This window comes from Squalius cephalus (assembly GCF_949319135.1).
Source record: "Squalius cephalus genome assembly, chromosome: 16".
NCBI classification, from domain to species: domain Eukaryota; kingdom Metazoa; phylum Chordata; class Actinopteri; order Cypriniformes; family Leuciscidae; genus Squalius; species Squalius cephalus.
Genome location: NC_137137.1, coordinates 33,518,797 through 33,537,135, shown reverse-complemented (window position 1 = coordinate 33,537,135; position 18,339 = coordinate 33,518,797). Strand labels below are relative to the sequence as shown.

The following is an 18,339-nucleotide window of genomic DNA, read 5'->3' as shown; positions in this document are numbered from 1 at the left end:
GTATCAGTGTAGACAGCGTCAGTCATTATAATCTGAACACACATCTGTATACTGTATCAGTGTATCAGCGTCAGTCATTATAATCTGAACACACATCTGTATACTGTATCAGTGTAGACAGCATCAGTCATTATAATCTGAACACACATCTGTATACTGTATCAGTGTAGACAGCGTCAGTCATTATAATCTGAACACACATCTGTATACTGTATCAGTGTAGACAGCGTCAGTCATTATAATCTGAACACACATCTGTATACTGTATCAGTGTATCAGCGTCAGTCATTATAATCTGAACACACATCTGTATACTGTATCAGTGTATCAGAGTCAGTAATTATAATCTGAACACACATCTGTATACTGTATCAGTGTAGACAGCGTCAGTCATTATAATCTGAACACACATCTGTATACTGTATCAGTGTATCAGAGTCAGTCATTATAATCTGAACACACATCTGTATACTGTATCAGTGTAGACAGCGTCAGTCATTATAATCTGAACACACATCTGTATACTGTATCAGTGTATCAGAGTCAGTCATTATAATCTGAACACACATCTGTATACTGTATCAGTGTATCAGAGTCAGTCATTATAATCTGAACACACATCTGTATACTGTATCAGTGTATCAGCGTCAGTCATTATAATCTGAACACACATCTGTATACTGTATCAGTGTATCAGCGTCAGTCATTATAATCTGAACACACATCTGTATACTGTATCAGTGTATCAGAGTCAGTCATTATAATCTGAACACACATCTGTCTACTGTATCAGTGTTGACAGCGTCAGTGATTATAATGGCTTCTGTTTGCTGTTAAGCAACTGAATACCAATGGGCGGGGCCTATGGTGCGATGATGTAAAATGATTCGTCGATGTCTTGCTCTCGAGGCAGTCATATGCAAATGTGTTTTTCCCATGTGACATCACAAATCCCGCAATATAAAAATTAGCTGTTTTTGGAGCTTTAAATGCTTATCTTAAAAAGCCCTCCTCATTATAAACAATGAAACTTGCAGGATGTTTTAATGGTACAAAGACCTATTATATATCAAAAGATCAAGGCAAATTTGATTTCTCATGTTATGACCCCTTTGTATGCAATACAAAACACTAACATTACACTAAAATAGTGCAATAAACATAAATTTAACAACATAAGATGTAACATAATACCCTAATTCACATCACTGATAACAAAAAACTAAGAAATAAGTGCAAAAAGCTGTTATTGTCCTACATGTAACACAACATGGTGTGGTGCTCCTCGATGGTGTCTTGTAACATTACAAACATTGAGATTGCTTTCTTTAATAATCAGCGACGCTGCCTTTACTGCAAACAAGAAATTCTGCACGCTTACATTGCACAGTAAAGCACTACATGCTGTCATACCATTTATTTAAATAAAAGCAGTACTTTTGTAACAAATTCAATGCAGTAGTTTGCTCTGTGCAGTTCTCCTTTTCTTAAGCAGAAATGATGTGTGTGACTGATAGTATCATGTACTGAAAGGTCATTTAGCATAATTACTTGTTGAATATCTCTGTCAGAAGGGCTAAGATTAACAACTACAGTATATGTCCATGTCACTAAGAAATGCCTGGTGTATATGACCCTTAATAATAAAAGGCTTTCTCAGTAGTTACTTGTCTTTCAGGCAGCCAACTGACTAATTGATTTTAAAGGGGACCTATTATGGCCAAAATGTAATATAAGTCTCAGGCGTCCCCAGAAATGTGTATGTGAAGTTTCAGCTCCACGGATCATTTATTATACCATGCCCAAAATGATACTGTGTGTGTGTGTGTGTGTGTGTGTGTGTGTGTGTGTGTGTGTGTGTGTGTGTGTGTGTGTGTGTGTGTGTGTGTGTGTGTGTGTGTGTGTGTGTGTGTGTGTGTGTGTGTGTGTGTGTGTGTGTGTGTGTGTGTGTGTGTGTGTGTGTGTGTGTGTGTGTGTGTGTGTGTGTGTGTGTGTGTGTGTGTGTGTGTGTGTGTGTGTGTGTGTGTGTCTTTAAATGCAAATGAGCTGCTTCTCCCACCCCCTTCCCAGAAGAGGGCGGAGCCTTTACAGCTCTTGCTTCTGATACTCCAGCAAAGCACGTCTACATAGAAAAGCAATGGACAAGTGAGATTGAAAAACGTGTTCTGTGTTCATTGATACAGGATTGTGGGCGACACAAAGTATAGAAAACGCGAACGACTCATTTTGAGTCACTGTTTATGATTCATGGACAATATAATAAAAGGAGTGGGTGGATTTTCACCATTATAGGGTGGTTGTGTACACACTGCTGACACACATTTATGTTCAAACACCATGTAAAAGTGATTTTTGCATAATAGGTCCCCTTAATCCTTAATCTGATATCATGTTAATATAACCAACTTGAACATTGATATTTTACTTTTTGGGCAGTTATTCAGTTGTGTTTTATTTGTTGCTTTCAGATATTTTCATGTGTAAAGCTGTTGTGTTATTTTCTGTAAATAATAAATCTGTCTCCCTCTGTCAGGTGCTGAATGAAGTTGTTGTAGACCGAGGTCCATCGTCCTACCTCTCTAATTTGGACTTGTTTCTGGATGGTCACCTGATCACCACCGTTCAGGGAGATGGTTAGTGTGAACCAGTGTAATCCAGTGAATTGCTCATGTCGTGACAGTCTATCAATCTATTATACTGCAAAAAACATCAGTTTTATGTCCTTTCTGTTTGTTTCCTGTAAAAAAAAAAACCTACGTCCTTAATGGATTCATTTACATTTGAAGTTCCCCTATTATGCTATTTTAAAGGTCCCTAGTTTTGTTTTGGAGTCTCCTAGAATAGGTTTACAAGCATCCAGGGTCAAAAAACACTCATAATTTCCATTGAAGCATCAGCTCTTTTCTCACAGTGTCTGAAACGGTTCGATCAAGGATTCAGTTTCTCTAAACCCCGCCTCTCTGAGAGCTGCTTTGCTCTGATTGGTCAGATGGCCAAGTCTGCTGTGATTGGTTAACTACTTACAATGCATATCATCCATTTTATCTCAATTTCAGCTCTTCCTCAGCACTTGATACACAGAAATACGGTTTTATAGTTTTTTATCTGTAAATTTTAGAAATTGTTTTTGCATAAAGGCTCTTCCTGACAACAAGCGAGTCACTGTTAAACTCAATTCATGTGCGTCAAGCAGACGGAGCGCAAAAGAAAGGAAGCACAATAATTCTGACTAAAATATACAGTTTGATAAGATATTAAGTGGAAGCACTTTAAACCTCTTCCTCCATTTTGCACCATAAACTGCAATACGAAGAGTTCACAGCAATATTGATAGACTTTTTTTAAAGACCGAGCCAAAGACTTCATGATCTATACATCACCTTAAAACATATATTTTCGCCACACGTTTTTCCATTTCATTTTATGTATGCTTATCTGTTTCTGTACGTGTTCTCTATACTTGCTGTCATGTTATTGCATTGTAAAGTGACCTTGAGTTTGCAGAAAAGCGTAATATAAAATAAACTTGTTGTTTTTTCACCCCTTCTGTACCAAAAACATACCGAACAAAAAATAAGCATGTTTAGCATGCACACCAACTAGGGTGACCACCCGTCCCGCGTAGCGCGTGCGCGCACAGCGTTTGAAGCCCAATTCACGCGTCACGCAAATTGAGACCGTGTCACGCATAATCTATGCTTGCTCAAAAAAAGTTGGTCGCTCTATATACTCGAGCCCCAAGCAGACAAACGAACATTACTTGACATTTCAGCACGCTATTGTTGCCACACAAACCCCTCAGTTGAACTGCTGACTAGGTTGTCAACTTTTTCGTTGTTGTCATGACAGCGCACGCACGCGCATACCAGACACACTTGGAAGGAAGGAACTTTTAAATGCGCGCTTTCCAATTCGAAAAATTCGAGAAAGAGACTGTCTGAGAGGCAACGCCATCAAAAAGAGAAGGTGTGAGTACAAGAAACAAGAATGGGGAAATGAATATTTGTGGCTGAAAGGTGTTGAGGGGGATACCGAGAGGGCTTTTTGTGACCTTTGCAAAACGTCCTTCTCAATCGGACATGGAGGGAGGGGAATACGAGGTCAATCGTATTTTTTTAAAATACTTTTTTTTGAACTGTTCCTGTGGTGTTGAGCAACTACAATTCCTGTTAATCCTATAAATTTATATTATAATGTATTCATTTATTTAAAGTAAATAAATTGTAATGAAAAATAAATAAAATTAAATAGTAGTGGAAGAAGTACATCTGTCAATTCATTGAATGTTCAAAATATTATGAGTCTTTATTTAGAAAAAAATACACATTGGTTGGCCTATTCATGAGCATACATCAAAAATTACACGTTTAGGAGAATAGGGCATTATTAATACTATGCAAGGTGGTATGTGCTAGAAATGGGTAAACCACTATCAGTGAGTCTGCCAGTGGGGCACCGCCGCGCCAGACAGTGTCCCACATTGTCCCTCAGAAACACCCCTTGTCCCCCCTTGGGCTTATTAGCAGGTGGTCACCCTAACACCAACATGCTGATAACTCACAAAAATCAGGATATTGAAATAACCTGTTGTCCCAGTTTGCATGCAAACTAATAACCTGACAATGCAAGTAAACTGTGTTTACGATTCTTTATTAATAAATCAGGTTATTTCCCGGCACTGACGTCAAAACATAATCATTCATGTATCTGACTCAGAGTATTCCAATTGTTATGTGTGTTGTGATTTTAAATAAAGCGTTAAAAACACTCGTGCTCCAACATGTCGGCTCAAGGAAGGAGGAGGCGGGAACCAGCAAATGTAACTTTACTCACAAAATAAACCAACACAACAAAACAAAAGTAAAGCAGCAGCCCCTCACAGACGACTCACACCTTTATGTAATTGCTAGTATTTTTGTCTGGTTTCCAATCCAAATATCTAAAAATTCTTAAATCAAGATGCATTTACTAGATAGTTAAAATTAGATAAGATATTATGTCTTGTTTTCTGGGGGAATTAATCAAAATTAAATGAGTTTTTGTTTAAAACAAGCAAAATTATCTGTCCATGGGGTAAGAAAAATAATCTTAATCAAACAGAAACAAGATTATTTTTCTTACCCCATGGACAGATCATTTTGCAAATAATTTAGCAAATAGTTCCCCAGAAAATAAGACATAATATCTTATGGCATTTTACTACCTTAGTAAATGCCTCTTGATTTTTAAGAATTTTTTAGATATTTGGACTGGAAACAACTCAAAAATACTAAGTAAGAAAATCATTTTTTTGCTGTGTAGATGTTCTCTTTGTCAAGTTGGTCAATTTGATCTCATTTTACAAAATTACAACAGATTAGGATTAGTTAGGCTATCTGTTAAGCCTTTTTTTCTGTTCCAAAAATAATAATTAAGATAAATTAATTAATTGACTCACTGTTTTTCCAAATGAGTAAAAATATTACTCACATCATCACTATGCCTCCTTTTCAGATATTTAAAAACATTAAGCGTACTATTTTAAACATTATTATTTTTAAGCAGTAAATTTCACTTTTACTGCTTAAAGTAAAAGTAAAAAAAATGATCTAAAAATTTTTCTCACTTTAATTCATGCAGATGTGGAAAATATGGCATGCTTTAGTTTAGAGGGAGGATTTCTGTCCTCTGGTGGAAAACAAAGGCCCCTATTATACACCGGTGCAATGCAAAGCGCCAGGCGCGACGCAAGTGTTTATGCTAGTTCCAGCCTGAAGCAGTTTTCATCTTTTACATTGTTTAAATAGCAAATGCATTTGCACCTACAGTGGTGGTCAAAATTGATGGCACCCCTGATAAATATGATAAAAAATGGCTGTAAAAAATAAATCTGCATCGTTTATCCTTTTGATCTTTCCTTAAAAAAATTCGCAAAAATCTAACCTTTCATTGAAGTAAAAGAATTGAAAGTGGGGGGAAATCACATTATAAAATAAATGTTTTTCTCCAAAACACACTGGCCATAATTGTTGGCACCCCTAGAATTTTTTATGAGAAAAATATCTCTGAAGTATTTTCCCATTAATATTTACCTTTTTTAGCACACCAGGATGACGGTGAGGAGGAAAGTTTGAGTGGCCAAAGACTCTTCAAGGATCATAGATGGAGAATTGCAGGGATTAGTTGAGTCTTGGGGGTCAGAAAGCCTAAAAAAAATTTATCAAACAACCACTACATCACCACATGTTGTTTGGGAGGGTTTCAAGAAAAATCCTCCTCGCTCCTCCAAAAATAAACTCCAGCATATTCAGTTGTCAGACACGACTGGATCTTCAAAGGGACCAGATTCTGTGGTCAGATGAAACTAAAAAAAGAGCTTTTTGGCAGCAAACCCAGCAGATGTGTTTGGTGCAAACAGGGATGAAGAGCACCCCATGTCTACGGTTAAATACACTGCTGAATCTTATATGTTGTGGGCCTATTTATTTGCTGGAGGTCCTGGACATCTTGTTCAGATACATGGTATTATGGATTCTAGCAAATACAAACAGATAAAAAATCAAAACCTGACGGCCTCTGCTAGAAATCTTATAATGGGCCGTGGTTGGATCTTCCTTCAGGACAACGGTCCAAAACAAACATCAAAATCAACACAAAAATGGGTAACTGAGCACAAAATGAAGCTTCTGCCATGACCGTCCCAGTCCCCTAAACTGAACCATATAGAAAATGAGTGGGGTGAACTGAAGAGGAGAAGCGCCAACATGAACTTGTGAATCTGAAGGATCTGGAGAGATCCTGTATGGAGGAATGGTCTCTGATCTCAGGTGTTCTCCAAACTCATCCGGCATTATAGGAGGAAACTCAGAGCTGTTATCTTGGCAAAAGGAGATTGCAAAAAGTATTTAATAACAGGGTGCCAACAATTATGGCCAGCGTGTTTTGGAGAAAAACATTTATTTTATAATGTGATTTACCCCGAACTTTCAATTCTTTTACTTCAGTGAAAGGTTAGATTTTTGTGAATTTTTTGAATGAAAGATCAAAAGGATAAACAATGCAGATTTATTTTTTACAGCCATTTTTTATCATATTTATCAGGGGTGCCATCAATTTTGACCACCACTGTATTTGTGTGCTCATGGGCTGCTGGTCTGAAAACCAGGTGTGTGTTCTGGCGCATTGTTGGTGTGTTGCTATTTTGCGGAACTGAAATAGACTGAGCCATTGACCGACTGAAACCTGCTATAAACTCAACGGCGCATATGATAATTAAATAAATAAATGCGCTGTTATGTACATGCGTGGAGCGTCTCAGCAGCTCAGTTTACAAACTCCATCTCTGCATATGCTGTGAGTTTGGGTTGCTTATAACGTTCATCTGGGAACACAAAATGCGCCATTTCATCAGATTTGTAAGGTGAATCATTTACGCCAGCACAGGAGAATACATCCGTATGTTTCTAAATTGATCATCGCGATTTCAAAATAAAAGTTTAAACCTTTGCTCTGAGTTTAAATGTTTTGCTGTCCACATGTTGTTTATTCTTTCATAAGTATCAGAAGTGGCCAAATATTAAAGATTTCGAACGAATCTTTAATATGACTCGAGAACAACGAGTTGACTCAGAGAGTGATTCGTTCATTTTGTGTTGAACGTGCATGCGCAACATCCTATAGGTTCTGTACAGAAAATAGAAATGATTAGTTCACCTCTCGAGTCTTCGAGTCGTTCGTTCTATTGTTGTATTGGATACCGCAACTCCCAACCTTCCTTACAAACAAGCTTTTAGTTATTTATTTTTTATTATTGGAGTTATGTGACGTGTTTCTGGTCTTAAATTGTAGCTTTTTTATTTCTTATAATTGATAAATTTGTGAATTTCTGTCATGATGGTAGACTTGTAGTCAAGACCGCCTAAACCGAGACCAAGACACTACCAAGACCAGAGGGTATCGAGACCAAGACAGACCAAGTCAAGACCAAGTCAAGACCAAGACCGAGACCGAGACCGAGACCAAGTCAAGACCAAGACCAAGTCGAGACCAAGACCGAGACCAAGACCGAGACCAAGTCAAGACCAAGACCAAGTCGAGACCAAGACCGAGACCGAGACCGAGACCAAGTCAAGACCAAGACCAAGTCGAGACCAAGACCGAGACCGAGACCGAGACCGAGACCGAGACCAAGACCGAGACCAAGACCGAGACCAAGACCAAGTCGAGACCGGAGGGAAAAAAAAAAAAACAGACTAGTGTTGAAGCTAAGCAATAACTATGAATTCAAGAACAGCAGCATACTAGGGGTCAGCCACAGTTTACATTCAATACATATTAGACGGTATTACTTCAACTACACAGGCAGAACTATACAGAGACAGACCATGTCATGTGTGTGACTGTGAGCTCACTGTAAATGTTTTTGCAGACTGGGTGAGATCAACTAGGCCTATGTGTAGCAATTGCATGACGGCTGTTACTGCACTATTAGAGGATTGAGACTCCCTTAACTTTTGTGTACCGTTGAGGACTGGCATGACTGGTACTGACTGGTTCATCTGACAAAACATCAAACACCTCCAACACCATCTTGCTCCTCCAACAACTGTCTAAAGAATGAGAAATATGTAACCAATTGAAATTATACACTTAATGTGTAGATGAAATTGTAACATCAAATTAAAGATACACAATTATAAACTTGGATTAGGCCTAATGTTTAGTCAACACAACGGAGATATGCAGATGATATTTAAAATACCATTTATTTAGTCTAACACCATCTTAAATACAATACTGTAATCAAACAACGCACACACACACACACACACACACACACAGAGAGATATCAAAGACACAAATTCATCTAAGCAAATGCCTGCCTATCTCTGCCGATTTCGGAGTCTCCAAATGAATCCATTCTGCAACTTTTAAATACATAATAAAATGTTTAAAAACGAAATTATAGGCTTAAGTGCAGGATCCGAAAGTTGGTCGTTTTGTCGCTATGGTTACACACACACACACACACACACACACACACCGTTGGCGGTGCGCTCAAAGTCATCTGTCAGTCGTGCAGTTACCCAAAATCTCCTGAATGAAGTTAAAACCCATCATGTCACTGATATGTGTTTTTTAAATCAAGTGATCAAAGTGCTCGTTGCCGCTGCGATCAGTGGCGCGGATAAAGTGTTTTCTCGTGTGGCTCGCGCACACACCGCACTGTCTTCACTCGGACGCGCGCTTCAATCCGTTCCGTTGCGGAAAATAATGTTGCATTATCGAACGTTGTGTCGTCGTGGATATTGTAGTATTGTATTGCTAAATCCCCCGACCACTATGTCGGTCTGAGACAGCGAGACCTAGACAAGACCGAGAGGTCCGAGACCAAGACAAAACCAAGACCAAAGATCGTCAAGGCCGTGACAAGACCGAGACCACGTAAAAGTGGTGAGACTTACATCACTACATGATGGTAATGGTTCTTTTCCATAACATTGAATATGGTAATAAAGAGATGGTTAATGCTTTAAACTTTATCCATATGATGGAGAAAGTGTTGTGTTTGTTGCAAGATACTGAGCCGGGAAGAGGTCACATGACAAAAGAACGAACGACTCGGACCTGAAGACTCGAGAGGTGAACTAATCATTTCTGTTTCCGGTACAGACTGTATAGCTTCAGACTGGGGATGTGACGGGACAAAACAAAAGGGCGAACGACTCGGACCGGGAGGTGCAGGTGAATTAACACCTTGGCTGTATTATAGTGTTTTCTTATTTGAAATGTGATTAACGTTTCATAAGCAGATGCGGTGGGGAATTTGGCTATTAACATGTAACATTTTAATCGTTTTCTGCTGAAATCAATGAAATGACTTGAAAAAAGATTCATTCATTTTGATGAACGAGATTCAAAGATCCGAGTCTGTAAAATGATCCGAACTTCCCATCACTAACCGCTGGCGCCCTCTGCAGGCATTTGTTATAATGCGTAATGTACATAAGTTGGTTATATTTATATTATGTATATGACATTATGTATTTTAAGTAGGGCTGTCAACGTTGTCGCATTAATTTTTTCCAGTTTAACGTGTTGAAAATATTTAACGCAGTTGACGCAGCATCCGTTTCTTCTGTCATCCGTTGGCTAGTGTAACATTATATGACCACTCTCCTATTCATGCAAATGCTTTTAAACTATTCAAGTGTAACAAATCAAAAGAGGACGCGCTGCCTGTGAATGTCCTCTTTATGTGACACACATAAGACCCACAGAAAGACGCGCGCCAGTATCATAGACTGTAAAAAAAATATGGACGTAGTGTCCGTGACGTCACCCGTGTGTTTCTGAAGAGCATTTTTGAAGCCCAAAGTGGGCGGAGCCGACCGTCGCCATCTTGGCAGCGTCACTCCCGGATAACCGTAAATGTGCAGCGAGGCGGATTAGCTGAGGTGACGTAATGCTAACAGACAGTGGACAAACGCTAATAGTGACATCAGCGGCAATCTACCTGTCACTCAAGTGGCCACGCCCTTAATTATGCAGAACTTTAAGGCTTAATATAATTTAAACGGATGAGTCATAAAAATATTCACCCCCCTCACAGTCGTCATGAAGGGCAAAATTAGCGATATAGACCAAAACCACTTTTTGCACCAGGCTGTAAACACACTTTTTTCTGCTGTAAAGTTGTGCATTTTAACATGCGGGTCTATGGGATTGACTCTCTTCTGGAGCCGGTCTCTAGTGGCCAGTCGATGAACTGCAGTTTAACTCACTTCTGTGTTGGCTTCAAGAGAGAGACCGGAAGTTGCCGCTTGGTCAGAATCGAGTTCTCTTTCACACTTGAATGAACAATAACACAGTTATGCCAAACTGTCAGTTTTGTCGAGTATCCTCATAAGAGCAGTTTTAAATGAGTTAACCAAAGTTTTAAATTAAAGTAAAGAGTTGTGCGAGAATGAGTGTGAGATCAGCAGCGGCTGCTCTTAAAGTGACCACAGCCACTAATTCTCTCTGTTGATTTAGCGTGATTTGTTTATTTAGCTACTCATTTATTTAATAATTTACTTGATTTTATCACAGGTAATGACAATGCTGTTTACGGTCTTCATTTATTTTCTTAATATTTTTCTTGTGGACCAAAAGTAGTGAAAAAATTAAAGAGAAGTACTTCGTTTTAAACAAGTTGTTTTTGAAATGAGGAGTAAGCTAATCTTACTCATCTTAAATTTTCCTCGCAGCTCGTCGGTTATGGGGTGATGCGCTATAAAATTATTGCAGGGAAATTTAATTGTAGCTAATAGCCTATTAGTTTAATAATAAAAGTAATAATAATAATTTATTGGGCCTACATTAATTGGAAATGTCAAATCCTCTTGATAGGCCGATAGCTGATGCTGATCATCTTCTGATCATCGTCTATCGTCCGCTACGCCACTGAGAACCGCGTAGAAATGAATCAAGGGTGTCGAGTCTATTCAAGCTATTTAAAGGCATGAAGAATTTTTTTTCAAGGAAAAAACATTTAAATGTGTCACAACTGTTCATGTTCACTTAAAGTCCCCCTGTAGTCAATAATTGTATCCCTTAAAACTCATCTTTGATCACCAAAATGTCATATTTAAATGTTTTTTCCTTGAAAAGACATTCTTCATGCCTTAACATATCTTGAATGTAACTCGACACCCTTGCCTCATTTAGTATACGTGGTTCTATGAATATGCAAATGAGCCCCGCCTCCACTCACTCACCCAGCTCAGAGATCCACTCAGCCAAAGTAAACGCTGCACAATGGTATCGCTCTTTACAACGTCGGACACATAACGGTAATTAATATGATTGATTAGCCTTTTGCTTGACTATGTTATCAAACCGCTAATAATGTGTTGCTAATGTTACACAAACCACGTTCCCGTTCGCCATCTCAGAGTCACACAGGAGCCTAGAAACGCTTTGAACAACTCAGAACATCAGTGGAGAAAGGCATGTAATTCATCATAAAATCATCAATCATAATATACATCACATACATAATTCACCCGCTATATTTTTTAATTTACCCGATTTTTCATATCAACAAAAACATATGCCGAGATCGAGACTCCCCTGCTAGTTCACTGTTAATGATACGCGAAAGCCCGCTGGCACCTTGACCTGATTGGTTACAAGGTAGTTTGTGACGTCAGAAACACCAGCGATTTCAAACCGTGTTTATATGTCTATGTGGTGTTTTTAATATGCTTTAAGACAAACCATGTGTAAATTCATAAGTCGACACCATTGCTGAGTATTTCCTCCTTAAAACTGCAGTGAACCAAAGACAGTCTCAAAAACACGCTTTGAAATCGCTGGTGTTTCTGACGTCACAAACTACCTTGTAACCAATCAGATCAACGTGTGATCGTCAACCAGTGGATCTCTGAGCTGAGTGAGTGAGTGGAGGCGGGGCTCATTTGCATATTCATAGATCTGCGAATACTATGAGGCAAGGGTGTCGAGTTACATTCAAGATATTTTAAGGCGTAAAAAAAATTTCAAGGAAAAAAACGCTTAAATATGTCATTTTGGTGATCAAAGATGAGTTTTAAGGGATACAATGATTGACTACAGGGGGACTTTAGGCCGTTTATGACATTAACACGACCACACCTAAGCATAATCGGGTTAAGAACGTGCATGTAAATGCGCTTGGAGGCTTGGAGACTTGAAAACAAAGGTAGATACCAAACCATCATCATCTGTTTAGATATTTTTACTGAAAAAGACAAAATACCAATGAGGAAATTCATGTTTAGAGATTCTCCTTTCTAAACATTTACTGTCTTTAAAGAAGATAAAAGCATCACTGCGCTGTCTCTGCCCTGTCTCAGGTGTGATCGTGTCGACTCCCACTGGAAGCACCGCATACGCAGTAGCAGCAGGAGCTTCGATGATCCACCCAAACGTTCCTGCCATCATGATCACGCCGATCTGCCCACACTCCCTGTCCTTCAGACCCATCGTGGTGCCGGCCGGCGTGAAGCTCAAGGTGAACGCCCTGTGTATTTACTCCCTGTCAGACGGGAAATCACAGAAATATGGCATTATTATGGGTTTATGTGAGGATTGGTGTTGAAGATTTTATTATTTAGAAAATAAGTAATTTAGCTATATATTTGTACACTATTATTTCCTCTGTGTGTGACTTTGGTTTGAAATTATTTCTTTTTAGAAGCCTGAAGAAAGGCCTGGAAAATTCTATTTTAATATGTCACATGGTACAAGACCTTAACCCCAAAATATCTATAGGGTGTGTTACCATTTTTGGAAAAGGATGTATGGGATATATGTGTGACCTGATCATGGAGTTATCTTCTGCAGGAGATGCTCGGCTTTGTTGTAAAATAAAGTCTAATATTTTTGGCATCAAAGATCTCTGAAGAGAGAAAAGCAACATTGGAAGGGCACATAAATATGACATTTATTATGGGTTTATGTGAGGATTGTTTTAAGTTCACTTTAAAAAAAGTTGTTATATTTTTTTGAAGCCTAATAAATGTAAAAAAAATTCGATAGCTTTCAATGACACTAATGTTGAATGGCTTTAATTAATTCATCATTTTCGTGGAGACATCGTGTAGCTCAGTGATACTGGCCTTCATTCATAAAAAGATGCCATTAAACAAGCATTTAAAATATATGTCTTTATGTTGTCTCTACATTAATTTGGAGATTAACTATGAAATGATTACATTATAAAATATATTTAAAAAGTGATTTTAATGTCGGCGCCAATGGCCTCGTGGTCAGTGCGCCGACATGTAGCGCCTTTGCGCTCGGGCGGCCCGAGTTCGAGTCCCGGCTCGTGGACCTTTCCCGATCCCATCCCCCCGTCTCTCTCCCACCTTGTTTCCTGTCATCTCTCTACTGTCCTGTCACAATAAAAGGAAAATCACCAAAAAACAATATTTAAAAAAAAAAGTGATTTTAATCGCAATTAATCACAGAAAAAAATGTGTGATTAATCTAGATAATTTTTATTAATCGATTGACCGCACTTATTTTAAGCAGTGTTGTTCAATAAAACCATACGATTACTTGCTCTTATTACTTTATTTGAACTAATTATTGCCCCGTTGTTATGCTTATTTTAAGTCATTTTAAAGGCTTAGGTCCACAGCCTCTGCTCGTGGTCTTTGACTGCATGAGGACCTTCCCTGAACCCTGATGTGCTTTCAGATTATGCTGACCCGTGATGCCAGAAACACGGCCTGGGTGTCTCTCGATGGAAGGAAACGCCAGGAGATCGCATATGGGGACAGGTATGTGACTTCATCTTCCACATTTAATGCTTTCAACACGGGGTGTCGACATGCACATCCCACAAAAGAAGAACAGGATCTACACACATCATTTCTCTTTAAGAAGTGTTTCTCAACATTGCAACACTGCATGTTTAAGCAGCTCCTGACGAACACAGTAATTATGATTTGAATTATCACTCAGTGAGTTATTTAACCATGTTTTACTGTCTCTGGAAGGCTTTTGTCCATCAAACACATTCAAATTTACAAATTCCTGTAATTTCAGATTTTTAGCACTGTATGCGATTCACCAACTTTTTTTCAGCTGAACCTCTTTGACCTATTATATTCACTTCAAGTACGCCCTGAGATTCTAAGTTAAAGTTTATCCCTTAAAACTCATCTTTGATCACCAAAATGACATATATAATTTTTTTTCCTTGGAAAGAAATTACTTCACGCCATAAAATAGCTTGAATGTAACTCGACACCCCTGCCTCATTTAGTATGTGTGGTTCTATGAATATGCAAATGAGCCCCGCCTCCACTCACTCACACAGCTCAGAGATCCACTGGTTGGCGATCACACGTTGATCTGATTGGTTACAAGGTAGTTTGTGGCGTCAGAAACACCAGCGATTTCAAAGCATGTTTTTGAGACTGTCTTTGGTTCAACTGCCTTGTAACCAATCAGATCAACGTGTGATCATCAACGAGTGGTCTCTGAGCGAGTGGAGGCGGGGCTCATTTGCATATTCATAGAACCGCGTATACTAAATGAGGCAAGGGTGTAGAGTTACATTCAAGATATTTTATGGCGTGAAGTAATTTCTTTCCAAGGAAAAAAAATTATATATGTCATTTTGCCATTTAGGCATGAAGGCAAAAAAAACATTTAAATACATAATTTTGGTGATCAAAGATGAGTTTTAAGGAATAAAATTGACTATAGGGGGACTTTAAATGGATTACATTACTAACTACATTTTTGTCATGTAATTTGGAATCTATAACCGACTACAATTTGTATGTAATCTACCCAGCAATGTTGATTAGCATGGAAAAGATGCCTTTTATGTGTCACGCCAATGTTTTTGCATCACGTCTGGTTAGGATATGATGTAAGCATGCATGTGAAAGCAGATTGCCTTGTGCTTCCTCGTAAACCTGATGCATGATTTTCCTCTCTACTCTCTAGCATCACCATCACGTCTTCATGCTTCCCTGTTCCTTCCATCTGTTTCCGTGATCCGGTGAACGACTGGTTCGAGAGTCTGGCTCAATGTTTACACTGGAACGTTCGCAAGAAACAGAGTCATCTGAGTTCTGAGGATGAAGAGTTCTGAACACATTCCCAACACTATTACTCAACACACGTCTTTTAACAGACTTTTAACAGTCTTTCTTCATTGAAACAAACCACTCCCATTTCAGCTCATTATTACAAAATTATATTTTGCTTAAAAAACAACAACTATTTTTAGGACCATTAAGACTTTTTGTATTGTGACAGTTTTGCCCCAAAACTTACTGAGTGTGTAATTCTGATGATTCTGGGTAGTGTAATAGCCATTATTATTGAATGACAGTAGAAAATGACTGCAAAACAATGATTGTTTTATTTAAATATGCATAAAAGGAAGACAGTACAACTACTACAGCCATGATGTATAAATACTTAAAAGGTTAAATTTTTGTATTATTATTATTTGATAATGCAATTATTTTTCATTATGGTAATGAGAATTTTTGGGGAAAGTGTGAAAAATTATGAAGGCATCATTTATGTCGTTTTCTTCTTTAAGTTTTGGGTGAAATGTGACCCCAATATGCGTGGCCACATATTATTGGCACATTTACTTTTTAATCGTCATCTGTTCATTCCACTATAACTTTGGGTAAAGTATCATGTATTGTCATTTTTTGGCTGACAAGGTCCTTTAAAGCAATAACTGAATTTCAATAGATTATATTGTGCCTTATAGAGCATTGCATCAAAGTCTGTAATTTGGGGGAAATGTATTTATGGCATATTTAGAATGTATCATACATCTTGGTTATTGATTTATTACATATCTGAGCGTGAATATTCATTGGCTATTTTTCTTTTTTTCCACCGGATTTTGTCCCGTTGTAGTCTTACAGACCAACAAGCAACCGGATTAACTATGAATTCAACAATGGGTTTCTTAAAAACTACAACAGGGAAAGTGAACACTACAAAACAAGTCCATTATGTGTTTTTTTTTTAAGTTATGTCAGTTTTTCCAGTTCTGTTATGAAGGTATTTAAATATGGACAGAAGCAAATCAATAACCTTAATACGTATGAAGGGACCTGAGAAATCATTCAGGGTGATGTTTGCAATTTTTCTTCAATAGGCTATTCAATTGAAATGTAAGCTTTTTATGAGATAAAACATTTTGTAACAGCTTCACAATTAATCATTGAGCGTTTACTCTGTTTACATCATATCTGACCTCTGCTTCTGTGTTATACCACACCCTGTCAGAAGCCAGGTTTTATTTACTGTCAGAACTTTTTATTATTAAAAAGAACATTTTCATAGCAAAAAAAAAAAAAAAAAATCTGTTTATCCTTCTCGTCTCTTTATGTTTTCAAAGGTTGGTTTTATAGCTGGTAAATGTGTATTTGCAATAACAAATTTGTAAAGTGACAATAATATATTTTTAATGTACTTGAGACATAACTGCATCTTTTACAAATTTAGAGAAATAAGAATGCATTGTAGTTGATAGACTGATATATTTCTCTTTTTTTTTGCTCTTTTATTGTGACACCATTAAACTCATTCTATTTTATGAATCAGTATTTTTCATAATTTACATTCATAGATAAGACAATAAAACTCCACTTTATCACTGCTTTCTCATAGTGGTCAATTAAAGAAAATCGTGTCATGCATTATCTTTGTTTGCCTACTTCGGCCCTGTCCCAAATAGCACACTTCACATGCACTTACAGTCTTGTGGGCTTAATGATCGGAAATACTTCCCACTTCTGAAGTCATGATTACGAGCTCATCGCATTCAAATTTTGACTTCAGAGGTCATTCTGACTCGTCCATGTCCAATTTTTTTAACTAGGAAACTAGTATTTATGATAATTCCGATAGCATGTGAAGGCAGCATTAGTACTTAATGACTGTTGGATGGTGTCCCATTTGTCATTTTAGGTTTCAAAAGTGTGCTCGCGAGCGTCCTCTTTGCGCCCTCGATGTGCACTGTGGCCGAGATCCGCCTTCCCGACAGTCAAAGCGGCATACGTCATGAAAGTGTAGAAGATCGCGAGGGCTTAGGGTGCCATTTGGGACAGGGCCACTAACTTCTTTTTTTTTTAGGGCCACTAACTTCCCTCTGTCTCGTTTACTCAATGTACGTCATTGGTTGCATTGCACGAGCGCCCACTACTACAACATGGCGAATGTAGTACGTCTGGGACTCTGTTTAACTCCACTTTTAGGTAGGCCTATAGACTCTTGAACTTCCCTAAGCACTTCCCCTCAGGGGAATTCCCACCGCCATTGTTGTGTTTCATTTTATACTTACAAAATGTGAAAATGTGTAAAAGAAATGTGTCAAGAACTTGATGTTGAATTCTGTCATTTTGAAACTTCCCCTCAGGGGAATCCATGCCGCCATTTTGACCTGCATTCAACTTCTCAAGTGGGCGAGGGAAGTTTATTTAGACACTTTCATGCAGATCCATAGACCATAATGACCTTATTTTACCCCCAGCCCACACAACTCTAGTGAGCTATTTTGACATTTAACCACATTTAATAGGCATACGAGTAGCTAAACTGACTGTTTTTTACAGATAGTTTATTGTATAATTTTCGTTTGTGTAATTTTTTATATTTTCTCAAAAGCCCACATACAGGCCTACAGTATTAAACAAATTCATAAGGGAAAAAAACTATACATAATAAATCATTTCCAGTGTGGATTTCAAGTGATCAAGGGCTTAATGTACTTAATGTCTGTTGGATGGTGTCCCATTTGTCATTTTAGGTTTCATAAGTGTGCGTTGCATTTAAACACATTTA

At 38.0% G+C, this 18,339-nt stretch overlaps 1 protein-coding gene across 3 annotated transcripts in view; it reads left to right on the top strand.

The window, feature by feature from the left end:
* The window catches only part of nadka (NAD kinase a), a 415,064-nt gene extending 399,409 nt beyond the window's left edge, over positions 1-15,655 (top strand). For 2 of the 3 annotated variants that reach the window (XM_079896272.1, XM_079896271.1), the window contains exons 9-13: positions 2,534-2,633; positions 9,652-9,723; positions 12,858-13,015; positions 14,206-14,288; positions 15,469-15,655. In XM_079896272.1, coding sequence (XP_079752398.1) covers positions 2,534-2,633; positions 9,652-9,723; positions 12,858-13,015; positions 14,206-14,288; positions 15,469-15,616 — 561 coding nt within the window. In that variant the 3' untranslated portion in view covers positions 15,617-15,655. The remainder of the gene's footprint in view (positions 1-2,533; positions 2,634-9,651; positions 9,724-12,857; positions 13,016-14,205; positions 14,289-15,468) is intronic. The other variant, XM_079896273.1, reaches the window with a different exon arrangement.
* Positions 15,656-18,339: the final 2,684 nt, after the last annotated feature.